The 13,907-nt window shown below is 37.7% G+C and overlaps 1 protein-coding gene across 2 annotated transcripts in view; it reads right to left on the minus strand.

The window, feature by feature from the left end:
- CAMSAP2 (calmodulin regulated spectrin associated protein family member 2) overlaps window positions 1-13,907 on the minus strand; it is a 90,779-nt gene that overhangs the window by 43,685 nt on the left and 33,187 nt on the right. For both annotated transcript variants that reach the window (XM_027793361.2, XM_005242018.4), the window contains exon 3: window positions 1,191-1,352. In XM_027793361.2, coding sequence (XP_027649162.2) covers window positions 1,191-1,352 — 162 coding nt within the window. The remainder of the gene's footprint in view (window positions 1-1,190; window positions 1,353-13,907) is intronic.

A 13,907-nucleotide genomic window follows, 5' to 3' on the forward strand; every position in this document is an offset into this window, starting at 1 on the left:
TATATGTCACTAACACCAAGTTAACTGAAAAGATTAAACAAGTATTTCAGACTGTAGCCCTGAGGCCAAACCAGCAAATGTCAGTTTCAGATGCAGTCTGGGGTGTCCTGGTTTCAGCTGGGATAGAGTTAATTTTTGTCTTAGTAGCTGGCACAATGCTGTGTTTTGAATTTAGTGTGAGAATAAGGATAACACACTGATATTTTAGTTGTTGCTGAGTAGTGCTTACTCTAAACCAAGGACTTTTCATGTTTCCCATGCTCTGCCGTTGAGCAGATGCACAAGAAGCCAGGAGGAGGAAGAGCCAGGACGGCTGACCTGAACTTGCCAAAGGGACATTCCATACCATAGGATGTCATGCTTAGTACATAAACTGAGTGGAGTTGGCCAGGAGCTGCTGATCACTGTCGGGGGACAGGCTGGGCATTGGTCAGCAGGTGATGAGCAAATGTGTGGTGCATCACTTGCTGTTTTCTTTCCCTTGGGTTTTATTCTTCTCTCTCTTTCCTTTTCATTACAATTATTATTAGTAATAAATCTTATTTCAGTTATGACATTATCATCTCAACCTATGAGTTTTGCCTTTTTTCCGCAATTCTCCTCCCCATTCTGCTGTGGGGGCGAGGGGAGCAGGCGACTGGCTGTGTGGCACTTAGTTGCCAGCCACAGTTAAACCATGACATGAAGTCACTAGCTGTTAGCTTTACATTGTACAAACTAACTTGCCCCTTATTATGCTCGATTGCATTTGATTAACAGCCTATCCTTGGTACTTGATTTGATTATGCAGTGAAGGTAGACCACTTCAAGCAAAATGTCTTTAAATACAAAAGAATACACTGGTTTTAAGTCATGATAAATTACACAATGAGACGACAGTGCTTAAAGAGCCAAAAAGAGACCCTCAAGCAGCTGTCATGACATCCCAGTGTGTCAGTGACTGCTAAGATGTCGTATGTAATGTATATTATAGTATTTTATTTAGACTTCCCATTTATTTGGCTCACATAACATGTTTTAACTTGTTTCTGCAAACTTTGCTTTTTATCATCCATATACAGCAGATGAAGAAACAGTCTGTATCACACAGTCTTGATATACCTACATACATACAGCTTCTACCCACCTACCTCTAATCAAATCATATAGACTACAAAGAAAATCATAGCTTGCTTTTCCAGTACTCGTACCTTGTTTATCCAGTACATAATAGCATCCTCAATGTCATAAGGTACATCTGTAGCTTGGAAGAAGGATGAATACTGCTGTGTGCATGCAATCACTTTCTCAACGCTGACCATCTCTACAGTGTATGCCATCATAAGAGTATCGATCATGGCCAAGTGAGCACTCTACAAAGAGAAGGAGCAATACCTAATCAGTTTGCAAATCGTAAGATCACTGTCTTATGTATCATTTCTGAACACAGCTGCACACATGCAAAGAACAAAACTATAACTGCTAGAAGTTTTTGTCTGGTTGTCAGTTTTTGAATGGAAGACAAATGTTTGTACACATGTAACATGCTTAAGAACACAATACAAAGCACAGGGACATTAATTAAAAAATTCTTATTACAAATTAACTTCTGTGACAAAATTAACACCAAAAATTAAGAACTGGAAATGGAAAGAATAAGCAATTTTAATGATTCAAACATTACCTCACTTCTAACAGAGCTAAACAGATCTCTTAAATTTGTCACGCTAGCGAAAACAAAACTCCATCTGATCAATGGTATTTGTACTGGAAATAAAAACTGAGGCTGGCTGGTAAACAACCTTCATCATCAAGAAAATGCTGCATTAATACATGGAAGTTTATTATTTTTACAGTCATAATCCAGGAAGAAGACACAGTTACACTAATCAAGAAAAAACCCAACATGATAGAAAATATTTTTCTTCTAGTAAACTGATTATGTTATGCAGATGCAGCTATATATGCACAACTAGATTTAAAATAAACATGCATTGATAAATAAATTAAAGCCTCTGTTAAAAGAGGAGGCATGTTCCTCCTGTTGTTATGTATTGAAAGACAATGGTTATTTCACAGTCTGTAATAATTAAAAAACAAACAACCTCCCCAATAAACAACAACAACAAAAAAAGAGGATGACTATCAGTATTACCATTAGATTCTTGCAACTGAATAAGAAAACGATGGCACTTTGTAGCAGTGCCTACAGCTAAACAGATCTGTTTCTGCTTCATGATAAGAACAGCCTCAGCATTCTAAGCATTAAGCAATATTTCCCATGAATCAGAACAATTTCCAGACACAGTTGTTTTTTTAAAAAAACTTTGCCTTTAAAAACAGCTCATGATGTAAAGATCCCAAACACTTGTTAACACCATGACTTCAATTCTATAAAAAAAATATTCATATAAAATCTCACAAGGTAGCTCTAACAGCCATGGCAACAGCAATGAACAACATGAGTCACACAGCAATCATTACAGTTAAGGTAGTACATGCACATCATTTATCCCAGAACACCAAGCAAGGAAAAGATGAACAGATCCAGACTTTGTGCTGCCCTTACTGTTTGTATCACCAACAAAGTTGAAGGTGCCGCCCCTAGAAGCCAGGAGTAGCATGTACTCATATTTTAATGCAGTTAAGTTGCTTTGTTTGACAAAAAAGGCAAACTATACTACTGAACCCACACAGAAAACTGTTCTTGACAGCAAACCTTCCTGGGACAAGCTTATTCTCTTCAGACCTGGGATATGAGAGTCCCTCATCTGCCACACACTCCATCCATGCTCCTAGCACAAGCAGTGCAGCTAGGGTGGGAATCAGCGCCTCCTCACTCCTGTCTCCATCGATTGCCTTACTCAGAATAAACTCTTTTCACCATATTCATCTTCCTTATGATTTTTTTTTACTGACATTTAGTAGACAACTACTGATACAAGCTCTTAGGAAGGAAAGAGCTTGCCACCCAAAGTACTTAAGGAAAAGATGGAGAGTATTGCCCATGACCAGCCTCCTGAGGAACTTGCACTCCAGTGTGAAACAAAGCAATTATATACATAGATACAAGTGTCATTCCTTTGTTGACCCAGCAATGCAGTGCAGAGAAGGAGTTCGGATGGAGTATCACATTAACTACTAGTAAAGTCCCAACACCTTGTGAGGGATTGCAGAGCCTGGGTCAACCAAATAAATCCATGCAGCTTTGCAGAAGTTTCCAGCTCAGATTGCAGAATGCTGGTTTAGCAACTGGAAAAGGGAAAAAAGGAAGACTTGGATTGTATCTAACATCCAGGGGTCATTGCTCTAATGGTCTTTCCTTGTTGCCTTTGTCGCATAGTATGAATGGCACCTGGATTAAAACCTTGTGCCATCTGCAGAACCTCTCCAGAAAGCGGAGATACTAAAATAGCAAGGAAACACTGGATTTGCTTTTCAAGATGAGGTAGTGTACAAAATGCACGTAGCCAGACATAAGGAGCAGCCTCATCTGGACTGCTACTGCTAGAGGTGTGCTGGAAGTCATCTGTGCTGATGCAGCTCTCCTGGGGCTGCCTGGTGCACAGGAGGGTTGCTTCCACCCCCTGCCTGCAGGGTGGACACAGCCTTCCAGCTGAGGCCTGACAACCAAGGAAGCTCCAAGCAGTTTGGAAGCAGAATCTTCTTCCCCAGCTGTTGATCCACAGCTAGTTCGCTGGCTACTGTGCCTGTGCTCTGGGACTGGCCTGCCAGAAAAGCAAACACTGGCAACTCTCCCAGAGGGAATTTAGCAGCCTTCACCTCCTGTGCTGGATGATCAGCTGCTCTGCAAATCTTGATCATACCTATGAAGTGGACTGCTAATGCAGAGAAAGCCGTCAAAGTGTTGCTACAACTGCCAATATGGCTCCATAAATTATAAATACATTAAGAAAATTAAATTATTTACAACCAGCTAGCTGAGTCACATTTTCAATGTTTCTAGCAATTTATTAATGAACTGCAAACTACATAAGCAAACAGAGGGAACAATGACAGGGTTACCTTAGATAATACTCTGTACTATCAAAACCAAGTGTAATAAACTCTTATCCACACAGACTGGATCCATGTCACAAGTCTATTTCATGTAAGCTATCAAATACAAGCATCTTCAGAGTCCCAAAAATTACTCCAAATTGTTGTCTTTACAGATAGGCCACTCAAAAGGAGATTTTTAAAATATATTAAATAATAATAAAAAAGAAATTGAGTTAACTTGCACCTATTATGCTGAGAAACCAACTACAAAATTGCTATTTTTCCCAGTTAGCAATAATGAAACTTTATTTCATACATAACTTCTTTACTAATAAAAATATTTAGAGCTATTAAAATCTATGGATTTTTTCCCCCAGAAAATTGCAAGCAACCAAATACACATATAAGGTAACTTACACCTATAATAGTTGGGTAGGGGTTTTTTTGTTGTTGTTTTGGTTTTGGTTTGTTTACAAAAAACCCCAAACAAACAAAATACTCAAACCAGAGGTACAGAAAGAAAGAGAAAACTACTTAATTCCACATACAACTCTGCTGGTTTTCTTCCACTTACCTGGAAAGAGTCAGACAAACTGCATTCTTTTACATCTTTTAATTCACTATGCTCAACAAGAAAGACTACATTAAAAACTGCACTAAAAAAAAATCAGTATCCTAGTGTTCCAAATACAGGGTTTATCAGCATAACTGCGGAAGTTCTCTAAAAGAACAATTTTTAAAAAGATCTACTGATAGCAAATAAAGTTCCATTTTTTTTTTTTTTACATCTCTCTCTAAACAGTGTATTTTAGGTACAGCTAAAAAAGCAAGAGGGAGAGGTCACTTTTACTACTTGGATCTGCAGTTGTGACTGAATTATGATACAAAGAAGCAACCTTTCATATCTGAAGGGGAAACACAGACACCATTCGGAGCTGGCAGGAACTGGGATCAGCTGCTCAGTAACGTCTTTCTCTGGACAAGCCTGTAATACAATGCCTGAAGGAACTCCCCAGGAGCTGCTGATGTCTGGTGCCAAGACAGTACCTGAAATGCTGCTATTTCCTCCAAGATGTCAATGTTCTGACATGCAGAATAAAAAAACCTAGGCAGGATTTCATGCTGCACACATAGCTCCCTTATCCAGAACTGCAGCAAGGCATATTTGAATAAGGATGTACTGTTTAAAAAAGAATATATAAATTTATAGAAATAATTTAAAAAAAACAGTAACATATTAAAGTACACAGCGTAGAACACAAAACCAATAGAGAAATATCTTTAAAAAAACCAAGATCAACAAAGCAGCAGTGAAAACCACAGAAAGTAATACACTGTTTTACCACAAAACTGTTATGCAGATTTAGTTTAAGCCAATTAAAAAATGAAAATCTTTTCATTCTTTGATCTTTTCACTACAATGGTGCAAAGTACCAAAGTCTCCCATGGACAATACAAAATGTAATCCACCCCCCTTCCCCCCCAATCTAAAACCAAAATGCTGGACTCTTAGAAGTATTTTATTTCTTAAGATACAAACATGGGTTTGTCTTTCTACAGCTATACCCTGCACGGAACACAGGTTTTAACTTACTCATCTTTACAGTCCCATGTAATTACTAGTTAGTTTCTGCCCTGTAATGTAGATTCCACAGCTTTATTTTCTACTGCTGAATAGCTCGGTAAGAAGCTTACTGAAATGTAGAAGAAAAATTATTCTGAGCATGGCTGCTAATGATTCCTCTCTCTGCTTAGTCTTTGACTATAGAGCTTCCTTCACCTCCCTTGAAGGACTGCAAACAACTTCATTAAAAAGTGTACTAAGCAAAAGGTATACATGACACTGTACACACAGATACTCATGGATAAATAGCACATATTATAGACAGCTCAAATTATTACCTACTACTACAGATATATCTCATATTCCATTAAATGATGCTCAAACCATGAGTTGTCTTTTGACCTGCCCCTTTAGGAAAATCATAGACAAATCCATTTCCCACTGTAGTGCTTGAAGAAAGGGGCAGAAGGAAAACAGAATGTAATTGTTATCTTAATAATAAAATAAATAAATAAATAAACAAACAAATTACTCTTTCCTTAGACCTTTTACCGAAAAAGTCCCATAATCTCACTATACTTCGGAGAAGAGATTTGATCTTTGACAGAATATAGCTTTTGTAAACAAGAATATGTATTTGTGTTCTTATTGAAGTTGGTTGTGCCTTCAGGAATTTTTTTGTGAGAATTTTGTGAAAGAATTTGGTCATATTTAAAAAAAAAAAAAGTCTTCTCACTGTAGCTCTCAGTTGCACAGTAAAAATATTTCTAGCTAAATTCCCTAAAGATTTTGCCTACACTGGATCACGCACTTGAACAAAGACCAGAAGAGATCAGCTGTCTACAATTAGCTGGGAGAATACGTATCACCTTCCTACCTATAGTTATACATGTAACCATCCATATTTCTATCTTCTGAAAACAGAGCTTTTGGATCGAAATACTTCTCACAATACAGTAAAAAAACCAGTAACTTCAGCCAGTCACTTCGGTTAAAGTACAGATTAAATTCCACTGGCTTGATAAAACTTACTCTGAAGGTATTACATACAAGTAAGCACCAAGATTACAAATATGTTGAATGTTTGGTGTATTCTTAGAAATAATTGATCTGTTAATGGTAACTGTAAGTAAATTTCTTAAATTAAAACTGAAATTCCCATTAGTGTTCTGCCAGGGTACATACCAGTTCTTAAATTAATGTTACATTTACGTGTATGATTATCACCACAGATTGATTGTTATTAAGACAAAGCAAAGATACCAAAACAAGAATACAGTAACTAAGACAGAGATCATCCCCACAAGAACAGTCACTGAATTTATAACTGCTAGAAAGTATTGATCATATGGAATAACCATTGCAGGACACTTAGGGAGAAAAGACGGGTAAAAACAGAGTTGCTGACATACAGAGTAAAAGAAAGGAACAGCCCGCAAGTAAGGGATTAAACATACAAGACAACTGCAGCAGAAAAGGTGTGCCAAAAGCACTGAAGGATCTCCTTCCATACCATGCTAACCCACATCTCTCAATCTGGCTTTCTTGCAGATTCTGTGAACAATGCAGTTTGAGGAGGCTGAGTAGCTTTTACCCCCAGGCATCCTTTCCCAAACAGACTCTCCTGGATAATCTGAGTCTCCAATGACTCTGCTAGCATAGTGAGATACCATCCAAATTCCAAGTCTCAACTAAGAGTGGAAAATTGAATTCCTGCTCCGGGAAAGCACAGGCCAAGGCTCGATACTGCAGGAGATGAGAAAGGAATTAACAAGCAGAGCCAATAGGTGATAACTCGATTACAAACTTCAAAGCTATTGCTTCATTTCACCAACACTGATATAATAAAATGAGGGCAATCCTGATACTACAAAGGAAGTAACAGTTTTAAAAGATTTTGATCAACAAAATGAAGCAGTCTACAGTCAGTTCTACCCCATTTGATGATTTTTGCACCCAGTTCTTCTTTAGCCTCACACAGTACTTATGCTTAGCACAAGTCTAAAATAACCCCAGTTGTCTAGTTATTCTTGTCCTGCAATGGAATGATCATGTCAAATTACCTCCTCACCGCATTTTCGTGAAGAACAAGTGCTTCACTCTGATAAGATACTTGTTCAGCAAGAATGGGCATTACTGAGTCATGCTAAACAACATCGTAACAGGTTCTGCAAGGTAGAGGGACCGGGTTTTAATTTCAATATTTATTATAACCTTCTGTACTTGATTAACTTTTAAAATTTAGTAATCAGTTATAGGAATACACATAAAACATCATTATTTGACTGATGATACACATCTGACATGGGAAATGTATTTAACTTCTAAAATTTTTTTTAAAGTACAGATACTTGCAGAGTTAAGCATTTTGATAGCACTTCTAAGTTCTTCTACCCCAAGCTTCCTCATTATGCTTGTTAGGGAACTTAATCTGATCTATTAACTCAATCCTAACTAAATACTTAACGGACATTCCCAGATTCTTTCTGCATCACACAATCAAGGGAGACCTTGCCCCACCCCAGGTCACTGTGAAACAAATTAACTGCACAACATCCACTGGAATTGAGAACCAGCAAATGGTGCTCATCATCTTATTTTTATTTTGTCATATTTCATAGCCTCACACTACCTACTTCGATTTTTTTAAAAAATATACTTAACAATTACTCCAGAAGTTGCCTGTATCCTATTTACTGAAAGAATCAAGTGCCCAATGGTAAAACCCATGGTACCTTTATGCCAAGTACTCCATGTTTCAAAAGTACAACATTTGCACTTGGATAGGTTAAACTAAAATGAGAAATTAACATAGGATAACTGATAACAAAATAGTTATACACACTTAGATGAATAAACAGCACCAGCCTCAATTTTTGCAGAGTATTTTGATTTTGCTGCAGATAATTAAGGATTTTCCTAGAATACACTGTCAAATCTTGTCCAGATAAACCAGAATCAAGAAAACCCTTTAAAAAAAATATCATATTCTGTTTACATACATGCACTGTCTCCTTGCTCTTATGCTCTGGACATTTAAACCAAGAAACACCATCTGAATTTCTTCTGTCACAACATCTCCACCAATCTTTGAAGAATACAAGACTGAGAAAAAGAGAAACAGGGCTTCAGTTATAAGCCAACTATATCCTTATATGAATTAGTAGTTCCTTCTTCCTGACTCACTCATACCTGCATAGCAATGACATTAAAAGCAGTGGTTTAACTTCTATGACAGCTGAGTTAACACACCTCCAGAGGCAGTTACCACCAGGAAGCATCCAAGCCTGTTCACCTCAGGAATCTGCTGAAGGAACACAGCCTACAGGGGGCCTGGAGAACTACCCCTTCCTCACAGAGACACAGGAGCAAGGACAACACAAATTGGGTTGCTACAGAATTTGGGGTGAAGAGTTCATGTTTGGGTGATGCACTGTAAGTACTTAAGAGAGGTAGTTAGAAAGGTAGAGGTCCCAAAATTAAAATATATGTAGGGCTGCGGTCCTAATTCATGGTGTGGAGAAGGCAACAGCAGTGTTGTCCTCTCTAGCGCATGACTTAAGCCTGGCACTGTGCTACAGCATGCTGCAAGTCCCACCATTCAGAGATGCTGCTCAATATACTATCAGAGCAGACTAGTTTTGAAACTGCAACAGGCTTCTGGTTAATCCATTTCACAGTTAAATACTGATAGCTACATTTGAATGGCAGCTTTTGTTGCTAGGGTAACTGATACAACATGCTTTCTGACTAAACTGCATTTCTATTTTGCCTTTTTCTTAATATGAAACTACTTACTCTCACACTATCTCACAACCCTTATGAAGTTTAAAGCATTGAATGAATGCAGAAGATCCATATGGTAGAATTCATGCCATCAACTTGATGTTAGAACAGTGATTTATTAATATTTTGCCTTAAGAAATACAGAGGATGCAATTTTACATCATTCTGAGCATTTAAGACATCTCCTTCTACTGCCCAGTGGCCTTGGGTTCTGATAAACTAAGTTCTAATAATGAGCTCTTCTGCACATAGTACCAACAAGTGAGAAAAATGACGCTTTACAGTGATGAGTAGTACAATAAACTGGTTTGTTCAATTACTGGTTTTGACACAACAGAGATTAGAAGGTTGATTACTCATTGCAATTCAGGATGAGTCTCAGTTTGAGACAAAAGGTAAGAAGTTTCTCATTTTCTACAATTTGCTGGAACTCAAATAATACTTGAAAGAAAAACTCAGAAGCCTAGGAAAACATAGACCAATCCCCTTCCCAAAGCAGGTCCAACTAGTTCAGGTTTCTCGAGGACTATTGCAGTCAAATTTTTAATATCAACAAGGATGGAGAATTTGGGCAACCACCTAACGTCTTCCATCATGTCAGTGTTACTGGTATCCTTCTCAGTACAAAACCCCAGCCTCATGGTAAATAAGAGTTGAGTCAGACTCTAGCCTTGCTTCAAACACTGAGCTCTCAGTATCACTGCATTTGTATATATATAAATTTTGTTTCTATTTTTTTAGTTTGTTTGGTTTTTTTAAGGTTAACACAGAACACTGCTTTCCTACAAGGAAAGAGACAAAATTAGCTGTAGTTCCCTCATTTCTCAAACCAAAAAAAGGATCAAAGTAGAACCAAATTGTGGAAATCTCCAACTAAATTCCACGATTGTTGCTAAAACACCTGCAACTCTCCCAAAGCTCAGCTGAACACTGCAAGTTGCCATACTGTTCTGCCACAATATAAATCCAGAATAACTTCAGTAAAGGTGTGAAAAGATTCAGACTTCAATCCAGCATAATTCTGCCTGCCACATAAAACCTAAGTTGTTACAAGATGGTGTGAGAAATTGAAAACAAACAGGATAGTATCTTTCAAAAGGGAGAAACAAGTGAGCAGGGTCCTTATTATTTTCCTTCTGTTCTATGTATACTGTTACATGTCATTTTTTAATGTTTCCTTTACTGATATGGGGATATTGCTGCATCTTGCACAGTACTGGGACTGCTTTCCGGGGTAAGATTTTAACTCCTACATTCTACTCAGTTTCCTCAGGAAATGTGCCTCCCAGCTGGAACTTGCATGAGACTTTTGCCAAAATACAATACTGGAAATACAGACTTAATTTACTCAGGGAAGGCATTTTAAGAACAACTTTTAATTATAAAAAAGATATTTGATTTGTTGTTGCAAAATTGCCCTTTGCTTTTGAGAGCTGACCATCATTCTTGGTCCAAATGTGTATTTTTAATGTGTGGTGGGGAAACATATCTTTTAGCATCTTAGGTAAAACAATAATATTTAGCGTTGAAGCCAATGTCTCTGACATGTAAACATCCAAGACCTAGGGACAACTTTCTTCTGTCACATCAAATATCACCGCATTTTTCTAAAGCTGCTGCTCAAGAACCTATGAAATGTTTCTGTGATTTTTGTTAAACTGCTGATGTACAAAAACCTTTTCTTAGGACAGAAACATGAGAATCTTTCTTAGGCTCAGCCTTCTTCATTGATTTAGGAAAATTCTGGCTAAAGAAATCAAAACATTATGCTGATCATTTCTACATACTATCTTCAAAAAGAGGAAAACTAGCTTCAATTTTTATATGAAGACATAATACAAAGTCTTCCTGCATTTGCATATGAACAGCCTCCTGCTAATTTCCTTGCTACTTCTTTATTAATCACAAAAAGGGCAGAGAACTAAGGTCATCAAGCTCATTACTGCAATGGCAATTACATTACGAATAGGAGCTATTTGACCTTTTCCTCAAAGGTTTATAGGAATATCACATTTATAGACCATATAAGCACAGTAAGATATGAGAGGGAAATTGACCTCGTCAAACATTTTCTTCTAAAGTGATAGCCAAGGTCAAAAGAAATTTCCCAGTCTCCTACTTAAACTCTATCAGCAGTGTTAAAGAAATGAAAACAGACACAGAAAATTATACTGATCACAAGAAACTTGTTTCTCTATGGCTGCTAACGTAGTAAAACCTAGTTAGTGACAAGCTGCTAACAGCATTACTAAGACAGCTGACCAACATGTTTTCATCTACTTAAAGGATTGCAACAGGCCAGCCACAACAGTGCCGCTACACAAGGACATGGTCTACAGTGATGTTGTAGCCAAAGTGGAAAAGGTACGTGATGCTTGTTTTGATAGATACATTCAAAAGCCTTTCCACTTGTTTAGATAATCTGGACTAAACACCATGCTTCAAGACAGATCTTGAACCTCTAAAGTAAAGCAGGTCACCTTCAGAGAAGGGCTCATACACACACAGACGCAGGCATAGAACAATTGTTTTAATGTAAACTTTATGATCTGTTTTTTTCATCTTCCCAACTAACTCTACTCATGTATGTAAAGCATACTGAAGAACGAGCAATCTGCGTGCCTTCACAGAGATCCTGCTGTACCAATAATTTTTTTAATACATTACTTGCACCCAGGGATGTCCACTTCATCCACTGCTACAGATTTTTGCAGAACATCTGGCTGTATCCCCCATGACTACAAGCTTCTGTTAAGCACAGGGCCATGCAGGCTATGTCTGCTTAAGTAACTGCTGGAGATCACCAGGAGCAGATTGCTGGGCAGAAGAGGATTGTGTTGAAGACAGGATACCTACAATACCCCCTTCTGTTGTCAACCATCACTCCACTTTGAAAATAAACTGGAATTTCAGCAGCGTACTAGTAAGGCAATGGATCGTCTTTCTATTAGCTCTTCAGAAAAGTTGGAATTTCAATGAAATAATAACTAAAGCTTTTCTTAAAAGTTACTTTGATAGAGACATGAAAAATAGTTAAGAGATATGATACCATCTTCAGGGAGTAAATCTTCTTTCCAAGAAAACTTTCTTCTTAAAAATGAAAATGGTAATTAGCTTGTGGCCTACTCATAGAAAAGGCTAGAATGTTCTTCTCCAAAGAATGAAGATAGAACAGGACAGTGTTTTGCACTAGACACTACGTCTCAGTTAACTGGCAACCAAGGTAAAACGATGCCTGTTCTCATTCTTTACAAGCATCTGTTTGTAAACTGATACATTTTTATGGCATGAAAAAGAACTGGAAAAGTCTCCCTCCTCCACCTCCTTTTGGTAATGAAATAACTACCAGTTTGTAAGTCTATTTAAAGATTAAAACAGTGAAACACACCATCGCGTTCTCATTCCTCATGCCTTTTTGGTTCATAATGTTATTCCAGGAGATGTTGCATAATTCCTAGCTCTCAAAACAGTAAAGTCAGTTGCGGCAATAACCTATTCACATTGTAATAAACAACTGTTGTCTTTGGCAAAATACCACTCCTCCAACTAAGGCAAGCTGAGTAAGAGGGCAGCGCAATAAATGAAACAAAACCGACAACAGCTGAACTGAAAAATGAAATACAGGAACATGAAAAATAGTAACTCCTATCCTTTCATTTTCAAAGGAACACATTTCAGTGACTTAAGATGGCGATTACTAGAATGTAAGTACATATTTGCTCTGCTTCCAAGAACAGCAGCAAATACCAGTAGTATTTTTTGAAGCTCTGCTGCAAGCACAAGATGTGTCAGCACACACTGTCCAGAAACCACACAAGCCCCTTGCATTAATGATGAAACCTTTGCTTCAGCAAAAGGAGCGATGCCCATGTATGAACCCCAACTATTAAATCATCTTGCTAAGCAGAAAGAGGAGGGGAGACAAAGGGAGGAGGGGAGGGAACAGGAAAGGAAAGGATTTTATAGCTGTCCTTAAATGATGGATTACAGACCAACAGCTGTAAACACTAAGCCCCACCAGCAGTGCCACAGAAGGATCAGTGCAGGCCCCATGCAAACAACAGGTAGAAGTGTAGTGTGTTTAAAAGCATGTAATTCCTGGCAAGATTCAGGCAGTTTAATTGTTTAAATATGCTGTTTTGTCGGTCAAAAGGGTACAGCAACAGAACAAAAATCCTTGCTGGGCATTTTGGGTGTAGAACTGAAAACAGTTTTGTTTGGAAGAGTTGGAGAGTAAGTGGTATGAATAGTAAGGACTGCAGAAGAATGACACCAAGCCAAGTCAGAAATCTCTAGAAAGGTACTGCTGCAACAAATTAATTGACAGGTTTCTTCCATTGGACTAAAAGCAAAGTAGAAATTGTGGTTTCCCGATTTTTTTCTGAATGTCTTATTTTGCTCTAAGTTTGTTTGGTTTTTTGTGTTTTGGTTTTGGTGTTGTGGTTTTTTTTTTTCCTCCCCACGTCCTTCTCAATAAAATTACAACTTAACTGTCATCTGTTCTTTCTCTTCAAGTATCCAAACTCTGTGATCTCCTAATACTTAAAAAAGAAAGAACAATTACTGTGAAACTTGT

The sequence above is a fragment of the Falco peregrinus genome, chromosome 10, assembly GCF_023634155.1.
Source record: "Falco peregrinus isolate bFalPer1 chromosome 10, bFalPer1.pri, whole genome shotgun sequence".
NCBI lineage: Eukaryota > Metazoa > Chordata > Aves > Falconiformes > Falconidae > Falco > Falco peregrinus.